General features: G+C 37.0%; 1 protein-coding gene across 2 annotated transcripts in view; it reads left to right on the top strand.

Moving 5' to 3' along the window:
• cdh23.L (cadherin-related 23 L homeolog) overlaps positions 1-15,235 on the top strand; it is a 588,894-nt gene that overhangs the window by 559,767 nt on the left and 13,892 nt on the right. For both annotated transcript variants that reach the window (XM_041568893.1, XM_041568892.1), the window contains 7 exons: positions 654-767; positions 1,384-1,513; positions 4,461-4,712; positions 5,807-5,968; positions 9,984-10,240; positions 11,371-11,468; positions 15,045-15,165. In XM_041568893.1, coding sequence (XP_041424827.1) covers positions 654-767; positions 1,384-1,513; positions 4,461-4,712; positions 5,807-5,968; positions 9,984-10,240; positions 11,371-11,468; positions 15,045-15,165 — 1,134 coding nt within the window. The remainder of the gene's footprint in view (positions 1-653; positions 768-1,383; positions 1,514-4,460; positions 4,713-5,806; positions 5,969-9,983; positions 10,241-11,370; positions 11,469-15,044; positions 15,166-15,235) is intronic.

Raw genomic sequence — 15,235 nt, 5'->3', positions numbered from 1 at the left:
ATACACACAATCACAAACACAATCAAATAGTTTCTGTCCTTAACTGCATTTTTATTTCTTCTAATCTGCTCCAGCACTAGAACATAACTAGAACATTTTTTTAGTCATCTGCCCGCCCAAGGATACATATTCTTATTTGTATGTCATCATTGTTTTCATACAGTTGAGCCTGCAAACATTTGGTGTATTGCATAATCAGTCATGCTCTTCCTCGGAGTTAGCACACAATGCTATGTTTTTTCAAGACTTTCAATGATTAACTATAGTGATCAGTTCACAAACCTCCTGCTTGAAACACAGGCCAGAAGTAGCCAAAGAAGTTAGGGTTATAAAGGCACATTTTATAAAGGCTGTATTAAGAGGGCACACTGGGTTTTTAGATAACCACCAATGTACCAATGTTACATCATTATTGAGACATTCCCTTTACATATTGAACATTTTATAGTCATGGAAGGTCCATAGAAGAAAATAGAGCTGAGACCAATTTTAGTGGAGCTGTTCTATGCTGTACATACGTTCATATTTGCATGGAATAAAGCTAATAGGAGTACTTTCAAAATTGCTCATCTGTATTTTGAGTGAGTTTATTTCCAGTCATGATGTTCTGAACTGTGTTGCTCATATATCCCTTCTGTATTTTTGTGTTCCAGCTCATAATTGTTGCTTATGACCTGGGTCAACCAGTGCCATATGAGACAATGCTCCCTCTACAGGTTGCTTTAGATGATATTGATGACAATGAGCCTGTCTTTACAAGTCCTCCTGTAAGTCCAAAACACATTTGCACCAAAATAAATATTATTATTTGCTTTGAAATATCATTTGTTCCTCTTTAGTTCCTTTATAAATATTTGTTTGACACTAGAGGCTTTATTTTTGGTGAATACCATTTACAGACTTGCCCTCAATTCAGGCATATCAACCTCTGCACCCTGGAATATTCCAAAGGATTCACTTTAAATGAATTTTAAAAGTTTCTATAGCCATAATTCATAAACATAGGTGCACACACAGACATTAGATCCACCACAGCAGTCCCCAAACTATTAGGTTGGCTGGGAATCTGGTATTGGTGATATGCAGGTAGAATGCATACTGTATTTGTTCTATATAATTCTGGAAGCCAATTTTAAAGTCAACTGTGGGTGAAATTTGGGTGAACTAGGGGTGTATGCTAGGGGTGCATAAATGTTATAATGAATACATGATTTTAAAAGGATCATGCTTTATTCACTTAATTTTAAGAGTCATGTGAAGATCTGTTTGTAAAAAATGATTCAAAAAAGTATCTCAAAATAACCTGAAAAAAATACCATGCACAGAACACTTCTAGAGGGCTGCACTTTTCATTTATCCTATGTATTGCATGTTAAAACACAGAGAGGAGCCCTTCAGTACCAAACCCTATCCATTCGAGAACACTCCAAACCTGGAACTGTAGTGGGGAATGTAAGTGGAGCAGTGGATGCAGATGAAGGAGCTAATGCTATTGTCTACTACTTCATAGCAGGTATGTATATGTGTGTGTGTGTGTGTGTGTATAGAATTTAGTAATGGGTGGAGGGCACACCAATTCAGCAAATGCTGTAGGTAAACAGTGCAAGAGGTGCAAACATCAAAAGGGTACCCCTACAATGGGTACCCCACAACGTAACAATATATAGATAGGTATGCACACTCAAAAGAAGGCAAGTATGGTATATTTAAAATAAAGTTTTACTTGTTTATGCAAATAATACACACAAAGCCACAATAGTAGGCCTGTATAATACAATACATAAGCTTACATGGTATATACCTAACGTTTAAACATAGCCACAATTACATAACAGTAAACAGTAAGTATTACAATTATACAGCAAGGAGCAGATACACCTACCACCAGTATGAGAATGGCCCCAACGTTTCGGCGTAAGCCTTTGTCAAGGGGATTCTGACGTTTGCCCTATCGTGTGGAGCTATAAATACCCTGTTCAATTACCACATGGTGTGTGACGTCACTTCCGCCTATGTCACTTCCGCGGATGAGTCATAACAAATCTTTTTACATGAATTCCCTACATATGATTGGACACATTGAGACACATGATTATAAGCACATACTAACTTTAGAGGTCATATGACCCAGGTCATCGATTATACACATTGGACACATTGAGACACATGATTATAAGCACACACCCACTTTAGAGGTCATATGACCCAGATTATCGATTGGATACATTGAGACACATGATTATAAGCACATACCCACTTTTGAGGTCATATGACCAACTTTATCGATTTTATTATATGCAATGGTATAAATCAATTAATTCTGCACACAAGCACTTTAGAACATATATTTATATGTTTTATCTATATGATAAATTGGTTTTTTGTTTTGATCTGTGATTAATTAGTAGTATGGTTTATATCCTGTGTTGCTGGATGACATTTGGTTGCTATGTGAACTATCGTGAGTTACCCCATGTTTTGGTTACCTAGCGACAGAGTAAACATGAGCGCATGCTTTCCCTGTAGTGCAGGCAAGTACAATGAATATAGAGAGCCGTGTTGCTAAGCGGATGACTCATCCGCGGAAGTGACATAGGCGGAAGTGACGTCACACACCATGTGGTAATTGAACAGGGTATTTATAGCTCCACACGATAGGGCAAACGTCAGAATCCCCTTGACAAAGGCTTACGCCGAAACGTTGGGGCCATTCTCACACTGGTGGTAGGTGTATCTGCTCCTTGCTGTATAATTGTAATACTTACTGTTTACTGTTATGTAATTGTGGCTATGTTTAAACGTTAGGTATATACCATGTAAGCTTATGTATTGTATTATACAGGCCTACTATTGTGGCTTTGTGTGTATTATTTGCATAAACAAGTAAAACTTTATTTTAAATATACCATACTTGCCTTCTTTTGAGTGTGCATACCTATCTATATATTGTGTGTGTGTGTATATCTATATCTATCTATCTATCTATATATATATATATATATATATATATATATATATATATATATATATATGTGTGTGTTTAAAAAAATAAATAAAGCTCTCCTATGAATATATGTCTTGCTTTGTGAGATCTAAAACTTGCTTAATGAATTTAATATAATATGAAGCATTTTGGAAGCTTCCATCTCTGCTTGTTCAGTGCATTCGAAGATAAAACTGAAATCAGAAAATAACATAGTATTGTGTGGTAAAGTATAAGGTCATATAATGGGGCTTGTTTATAAAACTATTCCTGCTCTTAAGCTTTAAAACAAACCACTTAAAAACTAAATATTTTCTGCACACCTTATAAATATGACTGTGTGTGCTTGCTCTAATATATACACCTCTTTCTTTTATAAAAAGGAGCATGATTAATCTATGTTCCATTTTTGCAAATATCAGGGCAAAAATAATATCTAATATTATTGGTATCATTGGTTTGCATCATCAACACATTACTCTGTAGTATGAGGCCCATAATGCAAATTCTTTATTTTGCTTCTTCAAAACTATCAGTATAGGTATAGAAACCCATTATCCAGCTCCAAATTATTTCACTCAATTTTAGCCAAATAAGTTATTTTCTTTTTCTCTGTAATAATAAAACAGTTGATCCAAACTAAGATATAATATTTCTTATTGGAAGCAAAACCAGCCTATTGGGTTTATTTAATGTTTACACGGCTTTCTAGTAGACTTAAGGTATGAGGATCCAAATTACAGATCCCATACCTTTATCTGAATAATTATGAACGTTACATGGCCAGCTGATTTCTGTGTATATAAATACAATATGGGATCTTAACAGCTGAAAACTACAGGATGCTGTGAAATATACCATTACCATTTTCAATAGTGACCATTCGTACAACTTTGCATTTTTGAGGTAAGATCTTGTACTTGGTTTAAGCAAGGACAAATCTACATTGAAGTCACCCTGTTTACCATTGTAGACCCAAGAACTGTCAGCCTTTCATCTGCCACACAAGTGCCATGAATGTGGACAGCTGTGAAAAACAAGTAGGAATGTCTGCAAGCTTTAAGTATAGGATTACCTTCTGGCACTAAGCACTCTGGAAGCTTAGAGAGCAGCTTGCACTGCACTGTGAATTGGCACAAGTGTTTAGTACTGTATATGGAAGGCTAAGGAGCACACTTTTGCTCCATCAGAGCTCCAGCACCTTTTCTTCTGCCCGTAGTATATACTTACTATATTGTGTATTAAAGTAACTATGAGGTTGTTGCTGCTAGTTACCATAGGTCAGTTCAGTTCCATAAGGTAAAAAACTTTGTAACTAGTGTATCTGCTATATATCAGACCTCTCTACTCTTACCTGAATCCTATCAATATAGATATATGAACAAGACACAATTAGAGAGCCAGACTGATTGAATCTGTTGCAATTCTGCAATAAAACAGCAAATTGTTTTCACTGAATTTTTCTTTTCTACTCCAGCTGGCAACCAGGACAACAATTTCCAGCTGATTCCAGAGGGGAAGCTGACAGTGCTGAAGAACTTAGATCGAGAGAAGGAGCCATACTATTCAATCATTGTAAAAGCTTCCAGCAACAGGAGCTGGATGCCTGGAAATAGTTCGGGCCAGATAATTGATCCGTCTGCTGATTCCACATTGCAAGAAGTGAGAGTCTATCTGGAGGACATCAATGACCAGCCACCAAGGTTCACAAAGCCAGAATATACTGCCGGTAATGCCAGAATAATAACTTAAAAAGTAGTAGCACAAGTATTTTACAATTATAATGTGTTAAGCCAGGTCCTGTGCTATGCACTTGCACAAGCAGGTGCTCCATATATGTTACATAGGTACATAGTTACAAAGTTAAGTTGGGTTAAAAAAAAACACAAGTTCTCAAGAGGTGGCTTCTGGTGATCCCTCCTATCTGTCTATAATGCCTCTAATGTACTTATAAAGAGTAATCATGTCCCCTTGCAAGCTTCTTTTTTTCCAGAGAGAACAAGGTAGACAGTCTACCTTTATAGTTTAAACCCTCCATACCCTTTACCATTTTAATTGCACTCACTCCAGCTCATTAATAGACTAGTGCCCAAAACTGTACTGCATACTCAAGCTCAGGCCTTTCCTAGGACCTATAAAGAGGTAAAATTATGTTTTCATCCCTTGAGTTAATGCCCCCCCCCTTTTTTTAAAAAAAAAAACTTTGCACTTATCAACTTATAGTTTTGCTCAATTTATTATCATCAGCAAAGCTAGAAACAATACTTTTGGTCCCACATCCAGGTCATTACTAAACACTGGGGGTGATAATAAATATGGTCCATTGCATTTTCCTAAAATTAAATAGACAGTGTTACTTGCACAGACAAGGCAAAAACATTTTTTAAAGTGAGGGTTTTATACACCCTACTTTGTAGACTAGAATGGGAAGTTTTCATTTGCTTTCAAGATTCTTCTCTTTCCTTAAAACAGTGTAATTGTGATTTTGGTCTTTCTGGTTTCATCTTGCTTATTTTGCTTTCCTGTTGTTATAATAACATTTGGCATTATTGTACCTAATTATTTGCTTTCTCAGAATATTAATTTATTTTAATATATTTAAATTCAGATGTCTTTCATCCATTGTTTGTGCAGGTTATTCAGTACTTTACATAGTTAATTTAATTTGGGTTGAAAAAAGAAAAAAGTCCATCAAGTTCAACACCTTGAATTGGATGTGATCAACAAAAACAAGCCAGTAGAGAATAAGAGAAGTTCATAAACAAGAATCTTCACTCATTGTGCAGAGTGCTTCTAATCTACCTGTGTAACTTGTTTTACTAGGGGTTGCAACAGATGCCAAGGTGGGTTCTGAATTGATAAAGGTTTTGGCTGTAGATGCTGATGTGGGAAACAACAGCCTGGTTTTCTACAGTATCCTGGGCATACGCTACATTAGGTTGAATTCCAATGAGTCAGCGAAGACGAGGAACATCTTTGCAATTGGTAAGGATAAATATTTCACTATTTGAACACCTGGGTGCGCAACATATTTTGCTGTCTTAATAAACACCTACAGACCTTTCTAAATTACATTTTAACAGCGTGAGATTTACTGTATTTTAACATAGCAGTATATTATATAAGGCAGTGATCCCCAACCAGTAACTCATGAGCAACATGTTGCTCTCCAACCACACTGCAGCCAGTCACTGATTGGTTGCTATGGGTTACTGCTAGGGTTGCCACCTGTCCGGATTTTACCCGTTGCTCCCAGTGGCCTCAAACAGGAGCTTATTTTTGAATTCCTGGCTAGGAGGCAAGTTTTGGTTGTATAAAAAACAGGTTGTATGCTGAGCGAATTCAAGCTCAGCATACAATAAGGCACTTTTTTTTACTACAGAAACCTTATGAGCTCTTTCTTCTCATGCTCAGTATAGTCTTGTTGTTAATCACCTTGGCAATCAAGCAATCGCTTTGTCAGTCAGTCAATCGGGCAAAAACAACTTTTCAGATAAAGTATCAATATTTGATTATTTTAAAAACTGCAACCCATCAATTTAGAATCTATTGTATAGAAGTATATGCTGCAGTATAGATGTACATTGCTAAATACACAAATTTCAATGCAGATGTTTAGTGTAAGGCCATTCAGTTTAAGAAGTTACATTATGGCATATGTAAGTAGATGAAGTCAGGAAAAGCTGTTAAACGGACAAGTCTTTGATTATGTGCTCCATGTAGGCACGAAATGCGTAAGGCTGTTTTATTTTTACACAATGTTAGGTGTGTTGGAGCCTCTTTTAAATAAAAAGTAAACAGCAGATAATAATCGACTGTGGTTCAGTTTTGTGCCAGCCTGACATCTAACATTGGTTGTCTGACAAGTTTGTCAAATGAGTGGCTCTCTGCCCAATATGCCCACCTATTCAAAGTACCAATTGGGGTTGATCAAATTGTTGGAACAGGGCAGATATAATTTTGGGAGTCCATTTTCAACTTCATTTAACATTTACATGCATTCCTGTGACCCAGAGATCACTGAGCATAAGCAGTGTAGAAAGATGGCATAAAAAGTTCAAAAGGGTAGGGACTTGCTAGGACAACATTTATGGCAAGGCTTGTCACATTTAGGATAGAATCCACTATTCTCTGCCTCTATTTTATATGCAAACTGAAAAAAGTAGATCCACTACCATTCAAACCTTTGAGTAGCTCCACAGAGTTGGCCTGTGTGTAGCTACACTGTGGATTTCAGTAGAAAAACTCAGCATACTGGCTTGGCTGTACCAAAACCCAGAGGATGAACTTCAAGTTCTCGGGTATTCTATTTAATCCTGTTAAATTTCTTCCTTCCTAAAGTTCCTCATATCATGAGGAGGGTATATTCGCAACCTTGTTTTGGGGATCCTGTAACAACTGCGGGTTTGTATATTAATTAGGTGTTGCACCCAGAGTTTTCCAGTCTGTGGCCCTCTAGCTGCTCCCTGACTCTGTTTCACAATGTAATATATTTGTATTTGATTACGAATGAGAATTTTATCTAAACCAGCCATGAAAGTGTTAGACTCTAACAGGGGAATGTAATAAAAGTCGCAAAGAGCAACACAGTTTGCACGAATAAGAATAAAAATTAGCATTTTGCAATGTATTTTGCTTGATGGTGTCAAGTAGGGGAATGTATTTAAAGTCGCAAAGAGGAAAAACAATTTGCGCCAATAAGACCAAAAAGCCACATCTCACAATGTAATATTGTTCCTGTTATTGCATTGCGAATTGTAATTGCGCATTGAAGAAGTGCTTGAAGGTGTCGTAATCTTTTGGAGCAAACATAACGACTTTTACAGTAAGAAGTTTTGTTACATTGACTGCGCATTGTCGCAAACTATAAAATTCGCAAACGGTCTTCCACTGTCTGAAGTGGTCGCTAAACAGATTCCAGGTTCGCAAAAGCAATATTAAATTCGTGCAAAGCAAAAATTTGTTCACGCAAAGGCATAATTTTTCGCATTGTGAATAGTTTTTCCGTTAGCGACTTATATTACATTCCCCCCATAATCTTTTGGAGCAAACAAAACAACTTTTTCACTGGAAACTATAAAATTCGCAAACCTTCTTCCCCTGTCGGAAGTGGTCGCTAAACAGTTTCCGGGTTCCCAAAAGCTACATTAAATTCGCGCAAAGGAAATTTTGTTCGTGCAGAGGCATAACTTTTCGGATTGTGAATATTTTTTCTGTTACCGACTTTTATTACATTCCCCCATAAGACTCACCAAGAAGCCTTTGAAATAGTAATTTTCAGTAATTCCACTAGATGTCAGTAGATGCTTAAAGGAGGATCTATAGTGTCATTTGTATGATGTGTATTTATTTTTCTCATAATTACATAATGTTAATTTTGCAATAAAATGAAAGATACATAGAAATGGTGCAAATGCCACAAACAATACTAACTGTTTTTCACCTGGTTCCTAACACAGCAAATTAGGGAATTGAATGTTTGCTAAAGTACACTTCTCTATAGATGCTGTTTACTGAATCGTTTAAGGGTGTCATAATATTATATTGCATTTACTATGCACAATATCACAGACAATGGATTTTCTGAGAGTCATTACACTCGCCACAACAATGGAGCGGAAGCATAATATGGAAAACAACTATAACTAGTTTTAATTAACCTTCTATTCCCCTAGACTTTGTTCTTTTAAGCTATATCTAAGCATTGCTCCATGCACATCATGAAAATATAGTATGTTATCCAGTCTATCTGTGTAACCAACAACTTCAAAGTACTAAAAAGGGTCTATTCATTGAGATAGCTGAAACTAATTGTGCATTAAAGCATACTTCCCCACTTCCCATACTTCCTGGTTACTTCTTTTAAAAATGGGAGATAATAATAACTGAAGGGAGAGGACCACTAAGCAAGGTTAAAGATCTATCCTGCTGTAGTACTATCTCCTGGGTTCCAGTTATAAGATTACTTGTGGTGATCTGGCTTAATCCTTCCTTCACATTTTCCCACAATTATGCCAGATCGCTGTAATACTTAAAGCACTCCTAATATTATACTGTGGAATGTATTTGTCTGGATAATTGTTGCCCATAGTAGCAAAGATTTAACTGTGTGCCACAAATCTTACAGTAACATGGCAGGTTAGCTGCTTGGGAGTCTTGACACTGTTCTTAATCAAGGTTAATAAATAAATACAAAAGCTTCTTCTGCAATTTAATGACTTTTTTTTAGAAGACAGCACAGGGTGATCCTGCTCCAAAGGCTACAATCACATCAAACAGGGGATCAGAAAAAGTCATTATTAATGAATGAAGCAATTTTAATATATCTTGGTAGAGTAGGTCAATTTACTAGGGATGCAGTGAATCCACTATTTGGGATTTGGCCGAATCCCCAAATCCTTCATGAAAGAATCGACTGAATACCCGACCAAACCGAATTTGCATATGCAAATTAGGAGCAGAAAAGGAAAATGTAGACAATTTTTATTTACTTTCTTGTTCAGTGACAAAAATTAATGTGATTTCTCTCCCTGCCCATAATTTGCATATGCAGATTAGGATTCAGATTCTGTTCAGCCATGCACAATTATTCGGAATCCAAATCCTGCTGAAAAAGGCAGATTCCTGGCCAAATCCAAACCGAATCCTGGATTTGGTGCATCCCTAAAATTTGATGGGAATGTTTTAAATTGAGTTTGCTGTCGAGCTCAGTAACATCTAGTGACACCACTAGCTATTACCACTTACCACTAGTTGTTTTCTTTGAGGAGAAAAATACTTATGATTTTTGTAGTCCTTGTGACTTGTTACACTTGACCCGTCTTTAGAAAGACAGAGACTGTAGTTGCATTAAATCACAGACACATTATAGAACTGCTTGCATTTCATTACATATAAAAATGCTGACTCTTTTTCTGATAATAAAAATGTTAGTGTTGGAATATTTTATCAAAGGCTTGCTGTCATCAGATAAATTGATGCTCTTGGTTTCCCCCTTCAGGAAACACCACTGGAATTGTTCGGACATTTGACCTGTTTACAACCTATAGCCCCGGCTATTTTATTGTAGACATTATGGCTGTTGATCTGGTCGGACACAATGACACTGCTGTGGTCGGGATCTATATTTTAAGAGATGACCAGCGGCTGAAAATTGTTATTAATGAGATTCCAGACAGGGTTCGCGGATTTGAGGAGGAGTTCATACGCCTGTTATCAAATATCACGGGAGCCATAGTGAACATTGACGATGTGCAGGTACTTACATAAACAATCGTTTGCTTACATTGGTGCAAATGCCTTGTATAATATGTGCACTATAACTGTACTGTACTAAAACATAATACTTTCTAGTGACATATGCACTGTCACAAATAACTGGAGACCACCTACTTTAAAACTTGCTTGAAAGTTATCTTCTTTAAGTGCAACTTTAGTTCAGCATGTATTGTTGGTCTATGCAAGCAAAGAAATTACTTTTATACAGTTTGAAAATAAGATGCCTTAAAGGGGTTGCTCACCTCTGAGAACTTTTAGTATGATCTAGAGAGTGATATTCTGAGATACTTTGCAATTGGTCTTAATTTTTTTTTATTATTTAAGGCTTTTGAGTTATTTACTTTTATATTAAGCAGCAATCCAGTTTGCAATTTCAGCAATCTGGTAGCTAGAAATGTGACTAGGAGAGACCTGAATAAAAAGATGAGTAATAAAAAGTAGCAATACCAATACATTTGTAGCCTTTAAGAGCATTTGTATTTTAGAAGGGGTCAGACATGCCCATTTGAAAGCTGCAAAGAGTAGAAGAAAAAGGCAAATAATTATAAAACTATAAAAAAATAATAATGAAGACCAATTGAAAAGTTGCTTAGAATTGGTAATTCTATAACATACTAAAAGTTAACTTAAAGGTGAACCACCCCTTTTAATCTAAGGTTGTTTTATGTATGTGCAAAACCGCAAACATAATTTTCTGGGTACCACTTTTTTTGAGTGGTGTCACATCTTGTGTAGGAACACACAGCTATTGCTTACATCATAGTACAGATATAGGATCTATTATCCAGAAAGCTCAGGACTTGGGGTTTTCCATATAAGGGGTTGTTCTGTAATTTGGATAACAATATGTTAAGTCTGCTTAAGAAACTTTTAAACATCATTAAACCCAATAGGATTGTTTTGCTACAAATGTGGATTCGTGCAACTTAGTTACCATCAAGTACAAAATACTGTTTTAATATTACAGTGAAAAAGGAATTAATTTTAGAATTATTTGTTTAGAATGGGCTCTGGGAGATTACCTTACTGTTATTCAGAGCTTTTTGGATAATGAGTTTCCACATAAAGAATCCTATACCTAGTAACTGTGTGTGCTACTTTTTTTTCAGTTCCATGTTGACAAGAAAGGCAAAGTGAACTTTGCACAAACAGATATGCTAATCCATGTGGTGAACCGTGACACTAACAGAATTTTGGATGTTGAGCGGTAAGTAGGTGTAATGTTGCCTACGCTGTACTTACAGTTGGGAACTTCATAGTCATTTGTATATTCACTGGGTGCTGTAGTAATCAGGATGTTTGTGTATCTAGACAGGACTGAGTAGATATGCCCATTCTGCGGATTATTGTCAATTTTGTCTGCACACATGGTGAATAACTGGCCAACACAGGGCCCAATGCAACTTGAGAAAACTCCTGTATGGGGGGGAGGGGTAATTCAGTCTATTGAGACATTGGGTCAAATTCACTAAAGGGCGAATTTTCACCAGCAAACGATCTGCCAGACTTTGCTAATTACCACTATGCTAATTCAGTAAAATGTGAAGTGTTACTTCGGTAGTGAGAGAATTCATTTCTGCCTAGCGAAACTTCGTTAGTACTCTTACGCTTAGGTCAATTTTAATAGGGTGGTTACAGGGCCGCTCCGGCCATGAGGCAAGGTGAAAATCTTGCCTCAGGCGGCACAAAGTGGCCAGTTAACAGGAGCAGCAAAAAGCCACCTCGGGTAACTTTAAGAGCTGAATTTCCACCTTTAAAAACTGAAACTCGGCTCTTCTAGTGCAGCGAGCGCAATAGTGCTCACTGCAATAGTGATGCAGCCCCTCCTCGACCCGCTCTGACGCTACAAGTTAGAAGCACGGAGCAGGAGGGAGGCGGCATCAGGGCTGCTGCCTCAGGGGGCAGCAGCCCCTGAAATGTGTCTGGATTGGTACCTAAAAGTCATATGAATGTCTATATTAGTAATGTTGGTGCAAATGCTTGAAGTTTACACTTTTTAAAACAAATGTCCAAGGAACCATAATAAAGACATAAAATAGGGTGCAAACGAACACTAGCGGAGGTCTTGTTCGCTAGTGAATTGTCCACTACGCCTGTAAGTGAATTGGCGATGTCCCTGCAGATGGGATTTCTGGCGAATTATCACTAGTGTCAGCCACTTCGCCCTTTAGTGAATCTGCTCCATTGTATTCTATTCATTGATTATATTATAAATACACTATCTTTAACCCTCAAACTTACAGTCATATGAAAAGTTTGGGAACCCCTCTCAGTCTGCATAATAATTAAATCCACTTTCAACAAAAAAGATAACAGTGGTATGTCTTTCATTTCCCAGGAATTATTGGGGTGTTTTCTGAACAAAGATTTTTAGTGAAGCAGTATTCAGTTGAAATTAAATCAATATTGTTTTTCACGCATGCGCACTAGTTTTTCGCACTAGCGCAAACACGCACTGGACTGAACTAGGGGATAGCAGAGGCAGAGAAGGTGCGTGCCTGGCGCCCCTCCAGCATTGCGCCCTAGGCACGTGCCTACTCTGCCTACCCCTAGTTCCGGCCCTGCTCCCTTGTAATTTTGTTAATTTGAATGCATGTAACTACTCAATACTGATTACTGGCAACACCAAATTGCTGGATAAGTTTTTTAAGCCTTGAATTTAGGCAGGTGTGTCCAATCATGAGAAAAGACACAGTACAGTATTTAAGGTGGCCAATTGCAAGTTGTGCTTTTGTTTGACTCTCCTCAGAAGAGTGACAGCATGGGATCCTCAAAGCAACTCTCAAAAGATCTGAAAACAAAGATTGTTCAGTATCATGGTTTAGGGGAAGGCTACAAAAAGCTATCTCAGAGCTGTCAGTTTCAACTGTAAGGAATGTAATCAGGAAATGGAAGACCACAGGCACAGTTGCTGTAAATCCCAGATCTGGCAGGCCAAGAAAAAATACAGGAATGGCATATGCGAGGGATTGTGAGAATGGTTACAGACAACCCAAAGATCACCTCCAAAGACTTGCAAGAACATCTTGCTGCAGATAGTGTATCTGTACATCATTCTACAATTCAGAGCAATTTGCACAAAGAACATCTTATGGCAGGGTGATGAGAAAGAAGCCCTTTCTGCACTCACACCACAAACAGTCACTTGTATGCAAAAGCTCATTTAGACAAGCCACAGTCATTTTGGAAGAAAGTGTTTTGGACTGGTGAGACAAAAATTTAGTTATTTGGTCATAACAAAAAGCACTTTGCATGGCTGTAGAAGAACACTGCATTCCAAGAAAAATGCCTGCTACCTACAGTACTATCAAATTTGGTGGAGGTTCCATTGTGCTGTGGGGCTGTGTGGCTAGTTCAGGGACTGGGGCCCTTGTTAAAGTCGAGGGTCAGATGAATTGAACCCAATATCAACAAATTCTTAAGGATAATGTTCAAGAATCAGTCACGAAGTTGAAGTTACAGTATGCAGGGGTTGACTATTCCAACAAGACAATGACCCTAATCACACTTCTAAATCTACAAAGATGGATGCAGAGGGAGAAGTACAATGTCCTGGAATGGCCGTCACAGTCCCCCGACTTGAATATCATCAAAAATCGATAGGATGATTTGAAGCAGGCTGTCCATGCTCGGCGGCCATCACATTTAACTGAACTGGAAAGATTTTGTATGGACGAATGGTCAAAAATATGCCTTGCAGAATCCAAACACTAATCAAAGGCTATGGAAGTTGTCTAGAGACTGTTACATTTGCAAAAGGAGGCTCAACTAAGTATTGATGTAATATCTCTGTTGGGGTGCCCAAATTTGTGCACCTGTCTAATTTTGTTATGATGCATATTGCATATTTTCTGTTAATCCAATATGTTCATATCTTTATGTCACTGCTGAAATACTGTTTCCATAAGGCATGTTATATATTAAAAGGAAGTTGCTACTTTGAAAGCTCAGCCAATAATAAAAAAATTCCAAAGAATTATATGATTGTAATTCATTATGATTGAATAAAATCAGACAATGGAAACATGGAAACTATTACAGATAGTGTCAGTGTTATATATATATATATATATATATATATATATATATATATATATATATATATATATATATATATATATATATATATATATATATATATATAATTTCAGTTGTGTTTTCATTTTATATATGTAAATGTAGAGTATGTGCTAAGGGAAATGGGCATTGGTTGATACAGAGCAACTGCTGCAGATGTTTACATACTATATCTAGGCAATGAGGTTATTATGTTACCAATCTTTTATGAGATTCTATGTATATATTTGATATGCAACACAAAATAACACCGTTGAAAGAGGAACGTAATGATAATAACACTTCTCCATATGCGCCAGCTCAATCAATTTATTCTGCATTTAGTTCTTCAATACAGTCTTAAACTGAAGTAAATGTAAATACAATTATACAGCGATTTATTTGTCCTACATCATAAATCATGAAAGATTAAGGAACCTGGGAGAATATAATGTTTTTTTCAAAGGGCATTGTGCTTAAAAGAGTAAAAGGCAGAGGGAACAAGTGGAAACATGGCAGTTATACAGGGGTATAACTATAGAAGAAGCAGATCCTGTGGCTGCAGGGGTCCTAGGAGTGTAGGCAAGTGGGGTCAAAATTAATAATAGAAGTGCAGTCACTTGGCCATTAGATCTTTTTCTTCAAACTGCCTGTCTAAAATGTTACCTTTTTTATAGTTTAATGGAAGTCTGACACTTTGTAATAGAGAATATGTATTTTTCATCAGAGTTATTCAGATGATCGATGAAAATAAAGAGCAACTACGAAAGCTCTTCCGAAATTATAATGTCTTGGATGTCCAACCTGCTACTACAGCCCAAGCGCCTGAAGACCTTTCTGCCTTGCAGGTAAAGTCAAGTTACACTGCTTGATGACTCCATAACCTTGTCACTACCAGTTTCCCTGTGGCTTGGAAAT

The sequence above is a fragment of the Xenopus laevis genome, chromosome 7L, assembly GCF_017654675.1.
Source record: "Xenopus laevis strain J_2021 chromosome 7L, Xenopus_laevis_v10.1, whole genome shotgun sequence".
NCBI lineage: Eukaryota > Metazoa > Chordata > Amphibia > Anura > Pipidae > Xenopus > Xenopus laevis.
The sequence above is the reverse complement of the archived record's forward strand: the minus strand, read 5'-3'. Positions and strand labels throughout refer to the sequence as shown.